At 41.6% G+C, this 18,089-nt stretch overlaps 1 protein-coding gene across 1 annotated transcript in view; it reads left to right on the forward strand.

Annotated features, from left to right (window-relative positions):
- Positions 1–1,490: 1,490 nt before the first annotated feature.
- LOC110488071 (mannosyl-oligosaccharide 1,2-alpha-mannosidase IA) overlaps positions 1,491–18,089 on the forward strand; it is a 28,960-nt gene continuing 12,361 nt past the window's right edge. Inside the window, 9 exon segments of the mRNA XM_036970681.2 lie at positions 1,491–2,253; positions 4,382–4,478; positions 4,662–4,777; positions 5,166–5,246; positions 7,206–7,300; positions 12,303–12,426; positions 12,604–12,697; positions 12,844–12,959; positions 13,247–13,466. Of these exon segments, the coding sequence (XP_036826576.2) occupies positions 1,738–2,253; positions 4,382–4,478; positions 4,662–4,777; positions 5,166–5,246; positions 7,206–7,300; positions 12,303–12,426; positions 12,604–12,697; positions 12,844–12,959; positions 13,247–13,466 (1,459 nt within the window). The 5' untranslated portion in view covers positions 1,491–1,737.

Genomic DNA, 18,089 nt, shown 5'->3' on the forward strand with positions numbered 1-18,089 from the left:
AGATATGCATCTGTTGGTCACAGATACCTTACAAAATGGGTCTCACAATGGGACCTCAGGATCTCGTCACGGTATTTTTGTGCATTCAAATTGCCATTGCTAAAATGCAATTGTGTTCGTTGTCCGTAGCTTATGCCTGCCATTACCATATCCCCACTGTCACCATGGGGGCACTCTGTTCACAAAATTGACGTCAGCAAACTGCTCACCCACATGACGCCATGCATGTGGTCTGCGGTTGTGAGGCCGGTTGGACGTACTGCCAAATTCTCCAAAACAATGTTGGAGGCGGCTTATGGTAGAGAAAGTAACATTAAATTCTCTGGCAACAGCTCTGGTGGACATTCCTGCAGTCAGCATGCCAATTGCACGCTTCCTCAAAACTTGTGTTATGTGACAAACTGCGCATTTTAGAGTGAATAGACGCATAGCTGTCATCACTGCTAAAGGTGCTTCTACAAAGTATTGACTCAGGGGTGTGAATACTTATGTAAATTAGATATTTCTGTATTTCATTTTCAATACATTGGCAAAAATGTCTAAAAACATGTTTTCACTTTGTCGTTATGGGGTATTGTGTGTAGATGGGTGAAAAAAATCTTTCTATTTGAATTCAGGCTGTAACAACAAAATGTGGAATAAGTCAAGGGGTATGAATACTTTCTGAAGGCACTGTATGCCCCCAATGCAATTATGCAGTCTAATACAACCACAGTGGGATTTTAAACTGTTTATTTACTGTTTCTCAAATTAATTGTGTGTATTTTTAAGTTATATAACAACATTCCATTGTTGTTTAGCATTCTCTAATCCAAATATGGAGCCCAGCTGGGCTCCCCGCTTGTGCCATCAAATCCCTGCAACTTATCCAGAACGCTGCAGCCACCCAGGTCTTCAACCTGCCCAAGTACTCCCATGTCAGCCCGCTCCCCTGCACACTCCACTGGCTTCCAGTCAAAGCATGCTTCCACTACAAGACCTTGGTGCTTGCCTATGGAGCAGCAAGAGGAACTGCCCCTCCCTACTCAAACCCTACACCCCAATCCAAGCACTCTGTTCTGCCACCTCCGGTTTCTTGGCCTTCCCACCCCTACTGAAGTGCAGCTCAGCCCAGTCCAAGCTCTTCTCTGTCCTGGCACCCCAATAGTGGAACCAGTCTTCTCAAAGCATGTGAAACCCTTCCTCTTCAAAGAGTATCTTAAATACACCCCCCCCCCCCTCCCTCTCTCTCCTCTCTATCTAGCTCAGACTTTGCTGATAGCTACTTTATTGAGAAGTTTACTTACTATGCCTGTGATATGTGCTTGTCCCACCTAGTTATCCTAAAATGAATGCACTAACTATAAGTCGCTATGGATGAGAGCGTCTGCTAAATTACTAAAATGTAAAATTATTACACTATTTGTTTCCGTTCATCAGTTTCAATTGGGGACTATTATTTTGAAGCCGAACCGCAAATTCCACTATTGTGGCTAATCCTTATTGTGGCTAGCTTCACACAGGTACTGTACAGTGTGTCACAATTCTAAACATGCTTGAGTGAACGAGACCTGATTAAGAATGGCTCGTGCGTTCATAAAATCGCCATACTCTGGGAAGATTTAGCGTTGGAATTCTACTCAAACTAAATAAGTTAAATTATTTTATTTTTGTTGTAACGGCCACGAGGGAAAATGTAAGGAGACAACAATTGACTTTATCAACAATGTAGCTGTTGTGTTGGCAAACTGAGACGAGATGATTTTCAAAACGCTCGCAGGTAAAACTTCGTTCGTGGGGCTTCGTTTACCGCAGACATTTCTATTCTTACTGTTTCTCGGAAGTCTGGGATTTGGAGCTTTGTTCTTTTTGCCTGAAATATCTCGTTTGAAACGTATTTTTCAACATAATTCGGACAACTCGGCAGTTATCACCGACTCGATGAATGGACAAAGTGCACAGCCCAGCTCGCTCATTGGAGCCGCTCGGTTCGATATTGGAGTGCCACGTATACAATCACAACTCTCATCTTCAAATGGAAAACAGACAAATAATAACAAGGAAAGTAATCAAAGAACAGTTTCAATGGAACATACGTCTGAAGGTGACGCTGCCGACGACAAGGTGCATACAAGGGGCGTGGTGGTATCGAGTCGCGCGCGCTCACCTGTGAGAGTGAAGTTGAGGAATTGTATGCTGAAACCGCCATATGGCGCAAATTATGGAAAACCTAGTGATCCTGAATCTCTGCAGCGTCGGGAGAAAGTCAAAGAGGTAAGAGGCGGTGGTGATAGGCCTATGCATTGCCATATGGTATCATAATAGGATAGGATAACGCTGTGTTACAGACAGGTTTATGTGGAGAAGGCAGGAGGATAATAATAGCTTGAGCAATCGATGTCTTTGAGCAAATAACTGTTAATGGCAACAACATGCTCGAGGCTGTAGGTCTACTCAATGATTCACACTTTTAAATTAATTAGGATCTATTGTGAATTTTATACTAAATAGCCTGGATTCTAGCAGAGCCCCCAGACTGAAAACGATAAGGTGTCTCCTCACTGTTGCCCATGAGGGAATGCAGTTGGCATCTTTTGAAAAGCCAGACAAATTCATCAGCAGGCTACAAATCTCCAGGTCAATAATGGTGCTGCATGGTAAGTGTGTGTGGGTTGGCAGAGGTGGGGTGCAGGGGTCATAAAGCCTACTGTACAGATCTCTTGAGGTAATGCTGTTTGATTGGCAGGGCTGCCCCAGTTGTCCAGACACTGGGTCTCTGTCCCAAATGGTAACCTATTCCCTACATATTTCACTACTTTTGACCAGAGCCCTATGAGTAGTAGTGCACTATATAGGGGATAGGATGCCATTTAGGACGTACAGTGCACCTCCTTATTCTGGGGCACAGGCTCCTCCTGACTGTCAAACATGATGATTCTCCTGACTCCCAACAGTCACATCCGCTGTTCACCTTAGCCTTTACCTGACACTACTTATTACAAACGTCTCCAAAGCCACACACACACACACACACACACAGCAACTAGGGGGGTGAATATTCCCACACACAACGTACACTAGCTTCTTTCATTCAAACAGAGAATAGAGATATATTATTTACCCGGCAAACTATTTGCAAAGCCCATGACTGTAGAGCAACTGTAGACTGAGTGATCTATGTTGCTATTCAGCCACGATTCTCCTGAATGAAGCAGAAGCCTTTATTCTTTTGATCTGTTTTTCATAAATAGGGCTACTTACAGTCAAACAGAAGCTTTCTTTCATAGAAATAGGGGCCCAAAACTTCAGAAAGCTATTACAGTATCATATCAGTTAGGAATTATACTGCCAGAGATTGGTCTAACTTGGGTTCTTGTTCATTTCTTGGCAAGGAGAATGTGACTTATCTTTGGCCTCATTTGGATATTCATTGTGAGGAAGTATAAAATGACATTGACACGGCTGCAACAAAGCCAAGCAAGCTTAAATGTCAAACTAAAACCCCTTCCATTTTTATTCAAGATCTTTCTTTCTTCCTAATGTTCTGGTCAATGGATGCTCCGTGTCATTACCAAACCTCTGGAGGGGAAATATGATTCAGAGGTGCCAAAGATCCCATCCAGAATAGGTCATCTTGATTACAAAGGTCAACCCCAAGGCTTTACCGGTGAAATATCATGAATAGGCCCGTCTGTCTTCCTCACTGGTACTGCTGTTTTGATGAATAAAGCAACACATACTCTCCAAAGTTCATCTCTCCCTGCTCTCTCCACCTGTCTCACACATTGTCCTATCACCACAAAAGTCAGAGCCAGTGTCAACAGAACTACAGCCTTTTTCTTTTGTTCTCTTTTTCTTTCCCTAACACAGTTACCGACAGTTACCTCAAGATAACTGCTAATGTATGCCAAGAGGTAATAAGAAACAAACTGATATACCGGTACAGGTACTGCTTATTGCGACTCACTGTTGGTAGATTGTTGACAAGGACTGCAGGCAAAGGAGTTGTTTCATGGAGTAGGTTATTAGCTCTTGAGATATTAACAGACCCCATGGTGAGAGAAGTTAGTTTGGCAAAATTAGATGCATATTACGATAATATAATGTGAAAGCCATTCTATGCATTAGCCTAGGCCACGTGAATAAGTAGGGTGAGGAGATGAATTGGTTGTTACTAATGTCACTGGTGGTTCCAGAGGGAGCCATCGGATCACAGAAATGTGATTCTTTGAATGACCTCATCCTATTGCAATGACATCATTTCATGGAGATAATGAAACCACTGCAATGAGCTGTTCAATTTTGATATTGAAGCTAATTAAAGGTTGTCATCTGTTTGTTATTCACTAAAACTAGTATACTTATTTCAGTGAGATTCTATCACATGTATTTTTTATTTCAGATGATGAAGTTTGCTTGGGACAACTATAAGCGCTACGCATGGGGGGAGAATGAGCTGCGACCACTCTCCAGGAATGGCAATGATGGCAGGACATTTGGTGAGTAAATGGCTCCCTGGATGTACTATATGGCATACCAGTACCCTGCTTCTGAAATACTCTACCTACATGAAAGTTTACAAACTAATGTCTGCAGTTAATGTCTCTGCAGTGCAGTCCATAGCAGTTAATGTTTCTAGTCTGCAGTGCAGTCCATTGTGTGTTGGTGTGTTGGTGTCACAGGTGGGTTAAGAGGTGCCTCTATCGTGGACTCTCTTGATACCCTCTACATTATGGGGCTTGGTGAAGAGTACCAGGAGGCCAAGGAGTGGGTGGAGAACAACCTGAACCTCAATGTAGTAAGTGGGTCATTTTTCCCTTATTATAAATAATTAATGTTGTCAGTGGGGCTATACATAGGCCACTTTAAATCTAATCCAGCTGTTTAAATCTAATCCAGAACAGCGTGCAAGACACGCTGGGACGCTAGGGACGTCACTCTGAGAATGCTGGACCTGCATATCAATCATGGTTCAGGCAGGGAGATTATGCCCACTGAGAAGAAAATGAAAAACATCCTTAAATAACCCTGGAACCAAACCTCTGACAGCTCGTCAGACACAATAGAAAGTATCCCTCGTCTGTAATGAAAAGCAATCTCTCTTTCTTTCTTTCTTTCTTTCTTTCTTTCTTTCTTTCTTTCTTTCTTTCTTTCTTTCTTTCTTTCTTTCTTTCTTTCCCCCACAGGGTGGAGAGGCATCTCTGTTTGAAGTGAATATCCGCTACGTGGGTGGCCTGCTGTCTGCCTACTACCTAACAGGAGAGGAGGTGAGATCCATCCATCATAGTTTATTCATCACATTTCTACATTGCTTAACAGCGGTATTACTCAGCTATAATGTCTCCCACCGTTATATGAGGCCTAAAGATATCTGTCTTCCGGAAAACAGCTCTACATCCTCTTGCCTGATAATGTGGCCGTTCAAATAAATGACCTAGAATCAAAGAGAACCGCCATCACATCCTGGTTGATGTGTGCAGTTGTCAAAACGTATATATCCTATAATGCATCGATAATGGACAGATTAGAGAATTCCATCAATACCACACACACCACTGAAATTATGTAGGTTGATTGAGTTCTGGAATTTATCCACAATCAAGGCATTCTTTTTCGGAACTAAGCAGGCTCTGTCGTAGAATGATTCCATTGCAGTTGATCCATTGTGGGGATGGTCACAGCTGGGAACAGGATCAAGAACCAGACTATGAAGTAATTAAGGATATCGTTTTATGGCTCAGTTGTGCCTTCTCTAATTAAACAGTGTCTTAAAATTTGGGGCTGTATGTATCAAGTGTCTCAGAGTAGGAGTGCTGATTTAGGATCAGTTTAGCCTTTTAGATCACAATGATTACGATAACATGGACAGGGGGAACCTGATCCTAGAGCAGCACTCCTGCTCTGAGACATTTAACACATACAGCCCCAGGTATGACAATTGGGAGGACATTCGGCACCATGGACAACTCCCAACAGCCCGTTTTTCTCCTTGTATGGTGATCAATTACACTGGGTGAGATGACAGTATATTTTCAGATTACCATGGCAACATGACTACCAGTATTACCTTCCTCTGCCAGAGCACTTTTCTTCACAAGGTTGTGCTCTCAGTTCTTGATGTGATTACAGGCTGTGCAATTTCAAGGACACTTGTGTAAGCCTTAAATAATTGTAAAGAGAGAGCTGGATTATTATCTTGATACAGTCTTTTCAGAAATGAAAGAAAACAACATACTCATCACAGTACCAGTTTCATTAAATCCTGCAGAGAGTTTTCTCTGACTTTTATATTGAGGGTTAATCAAGACTGATTGTTTGTGGTTGCTGGCTGCTTTTTTCTCAAACAGAGGCAGTCATTTGTTTTAAAAGAATGCAGCATTTCAGATAGACGGAACACTGCTACAGGCACACAATGTCCCAAGCTCTTCTTTGACTCCAGCTTTGGCTTTACTTTGGTGAAATTCTTTCTTTTAGCTGCATGCCATATTTTGTGAGTTTGTCAAGCTGTGCCTGTGGATTTATACATGTTGTGTATCATTAGAGAATACTTATGTAGTCCACCTGGATATTAGGGCATGGTATGATACCAGTATTGAGATATTTGTTAGTATTGTGGTATGGAAACAAAACACAAAGAGGGATTTAATGTTGAAAACAAACATGATTATGTTGTCATCCAGAGTCACTTGTATTTATTTCTAAGCTATAGAACACAATATTTGACATAAAGCAGGTTTTAAAGGACCAAAGACTTTGTGTTTTTATTTTTGCTTTGTAAAAATGTGTGTAATACTGGTATTGTCGCAGCCCTGCTGGATACAACAAGGGGAGTCATTAGGCACCTTTCCTTTGGGGACATGCAGGACAGGAAACAATAAATGGGACACCAACTTTGCCACAGCTGTTATTAACACTTCCTGAAAAGTGATACACTGACAATGTGGTTTCGGCATAGAAGAGCTTGAACTAGATGCAGTCTACAAAAGGTGAACTACAACGAAGACTACAACACTCCTCCCCTTTCCTTGTCCCTTGCCAAACCCCACCCGCAACCAGACAGACACTGAGAAGAGGGATAGAAGAGGGCATGAAGCCCTGAGCTGTCCCATAAAGTCACTCATCTACTACGTTAGATGAACTCAACTGAACCAAACTCAACTGAGCTGTCTCAACCAAACTGAACTGATTTAACTGGACTGAACTGAACAGCTCTCTTGTCTCTCCAGGTGTTTAAAAGGAAAGTGGTGGAGCTGGGGAAAAATCTGTTACCTGCCTTCAACACTCCCACAGGCATACCACATGGAGTTGTCAACCTGGCCGGGTGGGTAGCATTTCCTAGTTTGCTATACAATACCTCTTCTGCTGGAGCAGGGTAGTCTTCACTGAAGCCATATACATAAACTGACACATTGTAGCTATGCTGTTGTAGGTAGCGTAATTCTTGGACTGTAAATAGATTGCAGGACTATATATCATGATCTAATTAGTTGCAGTGTGTCATCATGCATTACACTTGATGAACTCTGGATTTATCTAATCCCGGTAATACTATTAAAACCACAGTGGAAAAGACATTTGGATCGGAGTGAGAGAGGAAATCCACCCTGTTCATTTTTACTCAAAATGCATTTTCACTGCAGAAGTGAGAGTCATTATATTCAGTTTTACCTGATGGCCCAGCTCTCCCTCCTAGTCCCTAGGGAAAGTAAGTGTGAAGTCAGTGAGAAGTGTGAAGCAATCTGCCATGGTCATTAGAGGGAGGGTAAGCTAAGCTGGTGCTCCTGGCAGCCTGTCAGCTTCCCTCTCCCCAGCTGTCAGTCAAAGGCGAATCTGGGATCGATGTGTCAGGTGTCTGGGAATGACAGAGGCTCAGAGTGGAGGAAGATCAACATCCCCCTCCTCCTCCAGATCTAAATATAGAATATTATGGAAGTGAATGAGGAACAGGTCTGGGTCGAAGAGAAAGACTAACAGGTCAGGATCTGCTCCTAATCTATCGCAGAATAGACTCTTGTCATCATGATTATTCTCCAGGTTCTTTTCTCAGAAAGACAAAATAATATTTCAGACATGAACTGTGCTGTCTGCTGACAACTGGACAAAAAGAAGGATATCCAAGACACAACTATAGATTGCCTCAGCCTATAATGGTAATTCTATCCAATCAACGCTTTTCTGTCACAAGTACTTAGCCAATCAAGGCTTGTCACAGTTAGAAATGATTATTCTGTGTGATCAAAGCTGGTTAGAGCTTACCGCATATAATTTTGTCTGACTACAGCTACCTCCAATAAACACTAAAATAATAAGCCTGTGAAATTACTCATTTTAGGGCAAGACACTGATATTTCCACCATGTGCATTAGAGAGCATGATAGCCAGCACCTTTGCAGAAGAGCAGAAAAAATGATACTATAGTACATAAATATTACGTAGCCAATTTGAGTTGGATGTAAGTTATTCAGCTAACCATGGTGCAAATTACGGGGGAGTCGCGGGCTCAGCTCCCCTGAATGAGATGTTAAATCCCCTAAATGCAACAAAAGTCCCAACTTTAGGGAGGGTCTCGAAATAATTTCAATTTGACATGTTTCCTATTTGTTTAGAATGCAGTGGTAAATACATTGGAATATTTTATTTTCATATTTACCAATGAAATGAATACCCCCCACCTATCTGTCATGGTTTAGAAAATGTATTTCTATGTGGCGGTGCTGTCCATCCAATAGTGCTGAATTTCGGCCTCAGCTGACCTTCTTTATGTGTAGATGTTCCTTTGTACTTCCTCATTTTCAACATTTGTTTGCCATGCGACTTTGTTAAAAATAGCCTTTATTCCAATGCATTTGATTTATCCGTTGATTTATCATTGTTTGCTTTTGTCGGTCAGCTGTTTGGAGCGCTCGTTGTTTTGTTTTTCAGATGCGCGAGGGTACTGGTGATCTCTGCGTCAGAAGTAACAGACCATTTTATTTAGCTTCATTATGTTCTATCAATATTTGTTTTATTTCCTCGATCAGATGATGATGATGATGGTCAACAATATCAAGAGACAACTAGCCCACAGCTAGACACCAATGCACATCTAATCCATCCAACAATTATACGTTGATGACAGTAGGCCTATAGTTGACTATTTCGGTTAGAAGCATTCAATTTTGCAATGGCATTATTACATTATTTTGGATTTGTGTGCTCATGAGAACTGTTTTCACAGCGAAACATCATGAAATGTTACGTAGGCATAGTTACACTTACAGTGCATTTTCAGAGATCTCCAAGATCAATGATTCGTACAGGTTTTAGGTTCAATGTTCTAATTCAATTGTCAAATGCTTAACAATGATAAATAACACTGTCATTAATGTCATTAATGTAAGGAAAGAAAAGGTAGTGGTTTATGTCACATGATCTGTGAAGTCTCCCAAGCTTTAACTCATGAATTATGGACAACTCATGATTTAGATTCAAGTAACTTATTATTTTGAATGTAGGCTATTCTGCGTGTGTTGATGTCTTTAAAATTGCCTTGGCTGAGAGGCTCGGCTATCGGCATTGGTGTAGTCCTAGTGGAGAGTAAAAGCAAGTAAATGCTATTTACCCACGTTTAAAAAATAAAACATTTTTTAATAATGCATTGAAAGTAAAGGGAGAGTTACTTTTTATTTTACCGCGACCATCAATCAGAGTTTACCCATCATTTTTTTTACCACTACATCACTGGCTACCAGTAGGCCTACATATACAGTGGGGCAAAAAAGTATTTAATCAGCCACCAATTGTGCAAGTTCTCCCACTTTAAAAGATGAGAGAGGCCTGTAATTTTCATCATAGGTACACTTCAACTATGACAGACAAAATAAGGGGGGAAAAATCCAGAAAATCACATTGTAGGATTTTTAATGAATTTATTTGCAAATTATGGTGGAAAATAAGTATTTGGTCACTTACAAACAAGCAAGATTTCTGGCTCTCACAGACCTGTAACTTCTTCTTTAAGAGGCTCCTCTGTCCTCCACTCGTTACCTGTATTAATGGCACCTGTTTGAACTTGTTATCAGTATAAAAGACACAATCTCAAACAGTCACACTCCAAACTCCACTATGGCCAAGACCAAAGAGCTGTCAAAGGACACCAGAAACAAAATTGTAGACCTGCACCAGGCTGGGAAGACTGAATCTGCAATAGGTAAGCAGCTTGGTTTGAAGAAATCAACTGTGGGAGCAATTATTAGGAAATGGAAGACATACAAGACCACTGATAATCTCCCTCGATCTGGGCCTCCACGCAAGATCTCACCCCGTGGGGTCAAAATGATCACAAGAACGGTGAGCAAAAATCCCAGAACCACACGGGGGACCTAGTGAATGACCTGCATAGAGCTGGGACCAAAGTAACAAAGCCTACTATCAGTAACACACTACGCCGCCAAGGCCTCAAATCCTGCAGTGCCAGACGTGTCCCCCTGCTTAAGCCAGTACATGTCAAGGCCCGTCTGAAGTTTGCTAGAGAGCATTTGGATGATCCAGAAGAAGATTGGAAGAATTTCATATGGTCAGATGAAACCAAAATATAACTTTTTGGTAAAAACTCAACTCGTCGTGTTTGGAGGACAAAGAATGCTGAGTTGCTTCCAAAGAACACCATACCTACTGTGACGCATGGGGGTGGAAACATCATGCTTTGGGGCTGTTTTTCTGCAAAGAGACCAGGACGACTGATCCGTGTAAAGGAAAGAATGAATGGGGCCATGTATCGTGAGATTTTGAGTGAAAACCTCCTTCCATCAGCAAGGGCATTGAAGATGAAACGTGGCTGGGTCTTTCAGCATGACAATGATCCCAAACACACGAAGGAGTGGCTCCGTAAGAAGCATTTCAAGGTCCTGGAGTGGCCTAGCCAGTCTCCAGATCTCAACCCCATAGAAAATCTTTGGAGGGAGTTGAAAGTCCGTGTTGCCCTGCAACAGCCCCAAAACATCACTGCTCTAGAGGAGATCTGCATGGAGGAATGGGCCAAAATACCAGCAACAGTGTGTGATGACCTTGTGAAGACTTACAGAAAACGTTTGACCTCTGTCATTGCCAACAAAGGGTATATAACAAAGTATTGAGAAACTTTTGTTATTGACCAAATACTTATTTTCCACCATAATTTGCAAATAAATTCATTAAAAATCCTACAATGTGATTTTCTGGATTTTTATTTCTCATTTTGTCTGTCATAATTGAAGTGTACCTATGATGAAAAATACAGGCCTCTCTCATATTTTTAAGTGGGAGAACTTGCACAATTGGTGGCTGACAATACTTTTTTGCCCCACTGTATTTGAGGTTCAATACACATTGTAGCCTAGTCTAGTAAGTTGACAGTGTGTGTTAGGGTGAGCATCTCATTTTTCCCAGGACAGTTTCAGCCCCATTTCAGGTGTCCCAACTACAAAAAATATAAATTTGTCAGCAAGACACATCAATGAATTTAGGCCTATGACATTAGACACACTTTTTGGTGTTTTGTAACAGATGTCTATTTCCATTCATCAAATGCCATGCAGTTTGAATGCTGGAATTATTTTGTAGTAGACAAACATGCCTACCTTTTTGAAGTGATTTGTTTGACAGTCAGATGAAAATATCATGACTGGTTGTCTTCATGCCACATTAAAAGGAAATTCATTTTTACCGTTTAAATGACCTCTTTATTATTAGCCTATTATAGGCCATTATTATGGCCTATATATAAAAAATACACAGACCCCTGGATGTCATGGTGTAATTCAGCTAACCGAACAATATTAGCAACTTCACCCTCACATTTCAACAAATGTAGAACTTGCAAATTGGGAGGATCATTGTGTTCATAAAATTCTGAATGTGCCCAATGCATCATTTATGTGTTATTGCTGGTACAACTTCTACAATACAGTAGGCAGGTTTCAAATGTTACATTTCTCTTGCCTGGCTACCCAGACTCCTTGCACCGGCAAAACACTACGCCGTGCCCACGGACTTCTCCGGAATGGTTTTGGATCTGAGTACCTCCCCGACGCTTCACCGAATGTGAACAAGTTCGGGGCTGTCTGATTGGTCCAGAAACAGAATGGGTTGGGCTAGAGACAGAACATACGTGGGCGGTTTGAATAATCGTAATTGGCTTTGATACTCTGATTGGTTAGAGACGATCCAATCGCTCCACGTCACCACAAACGACTTCAATGATGGCTGTCTCAGACTAAAGTATGTAGCAAACGACAAAGCAACGGAAAGAATTTAGTGTGAGTTGTCAGGCTTGCATTTCTCTCTCATGTCTGTTCCTGTTTTAGTGATTCCAGGAGGTGGTCCGGAGGGGATTTGGGGAGGAGCAGTGTTCTAGCAGAGTTTGGAACCCTGCATCTGGAGTTTGTTCATCTGTCAGAACTCACCAATGATCCCATTTATACCGAGAAGGTGAGTGCTGTAACTCCACAAGCCTCACATATAATGCTTTTGTTTTCAAGTCTTTAAAATCAGATGTAATGTGAAAATAACACGTACTTAGAAAGAATACCCCATATTGAGCTCAACTGTTAAATAAATTAACTTGTTTTTTGTCTCTCTCGCCCTCTTACTTCTCTACACCTTCAGGTTATGAATATTAGGAAACACCTGAACCAGCTGGACAAGCCACGTGGCCTCTACCCAAACGCTCTCAACCCAGTCAGTGGGAATTGGGAACAGCGTAAGTCACCATCTGACTATTGAGTGATTGCAGTCCTTCATTAAACTAAGAGGGATTACATTGTTCTTTAATGTTATTGTCCTGTCTGCGAACAGCCACTTGTTACATGGCATGGCAGATCATGCGTTATTGCTTATCTTTTTCAGATTATGTCTCCATTGGGGCCCTTGGTGACAGTTTCTACGAGTATCTAATAAAATCCTACCTGATGTCAGACAGGACAGATGAAGTTGCTAAAAGAATGTACTATGCTGCACTGGAGGTACACATACAAGTCTATGGCCAGTCTATGGTTGCATGCTATGCCATATAATGCTATAACAGCAGAAAAGCAATAGGTGAAGCGTGAGAACAAGAACAGAACCATAGAACAGAGCAGGAGAAGAGAGATCGCGAAAAGAGGCAAAGACATTTGATGAAAAATAGATATATATTTTTTACTAATATCAATTAACCAACATTTCTGAAAATGCATATATATCGCGTTTTGGAATGAAACTCTTCACATGTTTTTTACTAATGATACCCATCTACTGTACACTGCTTTAGGCCATAGAGAATAACCTAGTCCAGAGGTCTCCTGGGGGGCTGATCTACGTGGCTGAGTGGAGAGGGGGTATCCTGGACCACAGGATGGGTCACCTGGCCTGCTTCTCTGGAGGGATGATCGGGATCGGGGCTGAACACGGCAGTCCAGAGACCAGGCAGCACCAACTGGACCTGGCTGCTAACATCACCCATACCTGCCATGAGTCCTACAGGCGTACACGTAGGAACACATCTATATATATACTCAAAACACAGTTCAAAGCCCAATCAATGCCTTACAGGGTGTTGTAATTGACATGCTGTCATGGCATATTCACAATTCATTAGTTAAAGTCTTAACAGTTTTTACTATAGGGCCCCACAAAGAGGATGGATTCAAAATGAATCGCCATTAGTTAATGCTTTTTTAATCAAGGCTTTTCTATTTGGCTTTTCAGTATTTTACAGGCGAAGGGTGAAAACAAACAACAAATCCTCTACCACTCTCAGTCCTATGCTCCAACAAAGCCCCACCCCCAACCAGATATGGCATTACATCATTAGTTATTGCTTGACAGGTTTAATAGTTAGTCACCTGTAAAGGTGTTAACAGTAAGAATCCACTAAAAGGATGGACTAATGATGAATTAGCATTAGTTAATACTTAACAAGCTTTCATAAATAGCATGATCAATAACAAAACAATAACATTGTCACATCTCTTACATAACATTAAATAGCATTACACATTTTATTCAATTTCATTGCCTTAGATATTTACCTGACACAATTAAGTCATATGGGAACTGAAGTACGAAGTTAGGGGTTTGAGAAAATGTTTGAGAGACATTCATATTGCCATTGTATGTGAAAAGGTGTCACCCTGATCTCTGAAGGCCTGTGTAGGTGTCACCCTGATCTCTCTGAAGGCCTGTGTAGGTGTCACGCTGTATGTCGTCATACTCATCAGGGTCTGCGAAGATGTTGTCAAGAGTTTCATAAATAGAGGCTCTGGTCCTCACACTCACATCTGACAGCACTAACTCCTCTGACAGCACTTTCTCTGACATCACTTCCTATTCTAACATCACTTCCTTCTCTGACATAACTTCCTGCTTCTCCTCTTCGGTGTACAGTAGATGAGAACTGAAGCTTTAGCAGCCAGGGCAACGCCCACCACAGCCGGTACAGAAAGCAAAACAGACACTGTGAAGTCACACCTATGTTAAGGTCCAAGAGGGTAGAGTTCTGAGCTCATATCTTGTTGTCAGCCATACAGTAGTACTGGATCATGTCTCCCAGACTGACACTTATGTATCGTTCTCTTCCTTCTCCTGTCGGTACGACTTCAGTCCCATTGCTCATGTACCACGTTTAAGACTTCACTGGTGGGTTGGCATCACTGCTGCCCTCCTCTATTTTACCACTGACTGACACTGAAGTGTTCTTGGGGCCATATTTCACAATAAGTGTACCTCAAATGGGAGATTCTCAAAGCCTCTTACAATAGAGAAGTAGCTGCCTGAATGCCCTTTTCTGACTGCCTGTAGAAACGTGACCTTGGACTAAGTAACTAAAGTTTGGACAGGAAGTCTTGCAGAAGGAGATCAGGACTGATTCTCCCTCTTTGCAGTGGGAGGAGTAACTTTTACGTTTGTAACAGACAGATTGACCCCAAATGGATCACGGTATGACGCACCGTACCCCTTTGCTTTTTAAACGTGAATTTGTTCTCTTTCTCCTTGTTACCATGGTGCTCTTCCCGATCCGGGAAGTCCAAGTATTTGAAAACCATTTTTGACCATATTGTGTGATGGTTTGAATGCTGGGATAATTTTATATATTTATTTTACCTTTATTTAACCAGGCAAGTCAGTTAAGAACAAATTCTTATTTTCAATGACGGCCTAGGAACAGTGGGTTAACTGCCTGTTCAGGGGCAGAACGACAGATTTGTACCTTGTCAGCTCGGGGATATGAACTTGCAACCTTTCGGTTACTAGTCCAATGCTCTAACCACTAGGCTACCCTGCTGCCCCATAATGCGTAATTGCAAAGGATTTTGACAGGTATCCCAATGAAGTCGCAGATGGTCTTGTGCAGGAGAGTGAAGATCCTCACATCCTTTTACGGCACAGGAGTAACCGCCTGCTTCCTCACTGCGGTCCAGATGTATCTGGCTTATAGAAGATTCCCCCAAATGTCATGAAGCTACTCAAAACGTCTGTAATACCCTTTCGTCATCTGTGAAGTCTTCGGGAATGGTCATGTCCTTACATTTCTTATTGCTGCCATTGTTAAACCAGACTAAGTCACCTGTCCGCAAAAAGTCAGCATCGGGGAAATTGTAGTTCATGTTCACTGACGGACACTATGAAGGCACAAACTTTCTTCTCATTGCAAATCACTGCATCTACATTTGACAGACTGGATATAAAGAGGAACAGTCCTGCAAACATGCTTCTTGCCAAAGTGACGGGCATCACTTAGAATGTGAAAGGGAGATCCTCCAATACCTACCAACTTACTGGCAGTGCAGTTGAACAAAGTGTTAGTTTGAGATTGTGTCCTAATACCTAATGGAAGCCAAGCTTCAGTTTCTGATACAGATCTGATTTCCTGTTAATTAACATGTGTTTATCAAGATGCATAACTCGCAGGGTGGACATTGAGGCTATAATGAGTTATATATTCATAGGTCCACATAAAAATCAATGTACAGTGCATTCAAATCAAACTTTATTTGCCACATGTGCCGAATACAACAGGTTTAAACTTTACTGTGAAATGCTTACTTACAAGCCCTTAACCAACAGTGCAGTTCAAAATAAAAAAGTAATAATAAAAAGTAACACAATAAGAATAACAATAAGAAAAACAATAACGAGGCTATATACTGTACAAGTGGCACCAGTACCGAGTCAGTGTGCAGGGGTACAGGCTAGTTGAGGAAATCAGTACATGTAGGTGGGGGCAAAGTGACTATGCATAGGTAAGAAACAAGCAGGGAGTAGCAGCAGTGTACACAAGGGAAGGGGGGGAGAGCCAATGTAAATTGTCTGGTGGTGATTTTTAGGAATTGTTCAGCATTCTAATGGCTTTGGGGTAGAAGCTGTTGAGGAGCCTTTTGGTCCATGCGCTCTGGGACCGGAGTGCTTGGGTGACTGGAGTCTCTGACAATTTTATGGGCTTTCCTCTGACACAGCCTATTATATAGGTCCTGGATGGCAGGAAGTTTGGCCCCAGTGATGTACTGGGCCATTCGTACTACCCTCTGTATCGCCTTACGGTCAGATGCCGAGCAGTTGCCATACCAGGCTTTGATGCAACCGGTCAGGATGCTCTCGATGGTGCAGGGGGCCCATGCCAAATCCTTTCAGTCTCCTGCGGGGGAAAAAGTTTTGTTGTGCCCTCTTTACGACTGTCTTGGTATGTTTGGACCATGATAGATCATTGGTGATGTGGACACCAAGGAACTTGAAACTCTCGACCTACTCCACTACAGCCTCGTCGATGTTAAACAACTTCTTTGGGATGGGGGCAGCATTTTCACTTTTGGATGAAAAGCGTGCCCAGAGTTAACTGCCTCCTACTCAGTCCCAGATGTTAATATATGCATATTATTATTAGTATCGGATAGAAAACACTCTGAAGTTTCTAAAACTGTTTGAATGATGTCTGTGAGTATAACAGAACTCATATGGCAGGCAAAAGATCCAAACAGGAAATGGGAAATCTAAGGTTTGTAGTTTTTGAACTCAGCCCCTATCAAATACACAGTGGGATATGGGTCATTTTGCACTTCCTAAGGCTTCCACTAGATGTCAACTGTCTTTAGAATGTTATTTCAGGCTTCTACTGTGAAGTGGTCCGAATGAGAAGGGATTGAGTCAGAGGTCTGGCAGCAGCCTCGATCTCAGTCACGTGCATTCACATGAGAGGTAGCTCTCGCTCCATTGCTTTTCTACAGACAATGGAATTCCCCGGTTGGAACATTATTGAACATTTATGATAAAAACATCCTAAAGATTGATTCTATACGTAGTTTGATATGTTTCTACGACCAGTAATATAACTTTTTGAACTTTTCGTCCGACGTTCGGCTGGACCTGAACGCGTGTTTGGATTTGTTTACCAAACACCCTAACAAAAGAAGCTATTTGGACATAAATTATTAACTTTATCGAACAAATCAAACATTTTATTGTGGAACTGGGATTCGTGGGAGTGCATTCTGATGAAGATCATCGAAGGTAAGTGAATATTTATAATGCTATTTCTGACTAATGTTGACTGCGCAACATGGCGGATATTTATTTTGGCTGGTTTGGGCTCTGAGCTTCGTACTCAGATTATTGCATGGTATGCTTTCTCCGTAAAGTTTTTTAAAAATCTGACACAGTGGTTGCATTAACTTTTTATGGCTGCAGAGGCAGTATTGAGTAGCTTGGATGAAAAGGTGCCCATTGTAAACGGCCAGCTCCTCAGTCTCAGTTGCTAATATATGCATATTATTATTAGTATTGGATAGAAAACACTAAAGTTTCCAAAACTGTCAAAATATTATCTGTGAGTATAACAGAACTGATATTGCAGGCGAAACCCTGAGGAAAATCAAAACAGGAAGTGGCTTCTATTTTGAAAACTCCATGTTCCATAGCCTCCCTTTGCTCCATTTAAAGGGATATGAACCAGATTCCTTTTCCTATCGCTTCCTCAAGGTGTCAACAGTCTTCAGACATAGTTTCAGGCTTTTATTTTGAAAAATGAGCCAGAACGATAACATCGCGTCAAGTGGTCACATGAGCTTTGCATACCTATTGCTTTTCCCTCTCCTACTGTGAAAGACATTTGCGGTTGATAT

The sequence above is a fragment of the Oncorhynchus mykiss genome, chromosome 30, assembly GCF_057628025.1.
Source record: "Oncorhynchus mykiss isolate SJ-2025 chromosome 30, ASM5762802v1, whole genome shotgun sequence".
Taxonomy (NCBI): domain Eukaryota; kingdom Metazoa; phylum Chordata; class Actinopteri; order Salmoniformes; family Salmonidae; genus Oncorhynchus; species Oncorhynchus mykiss.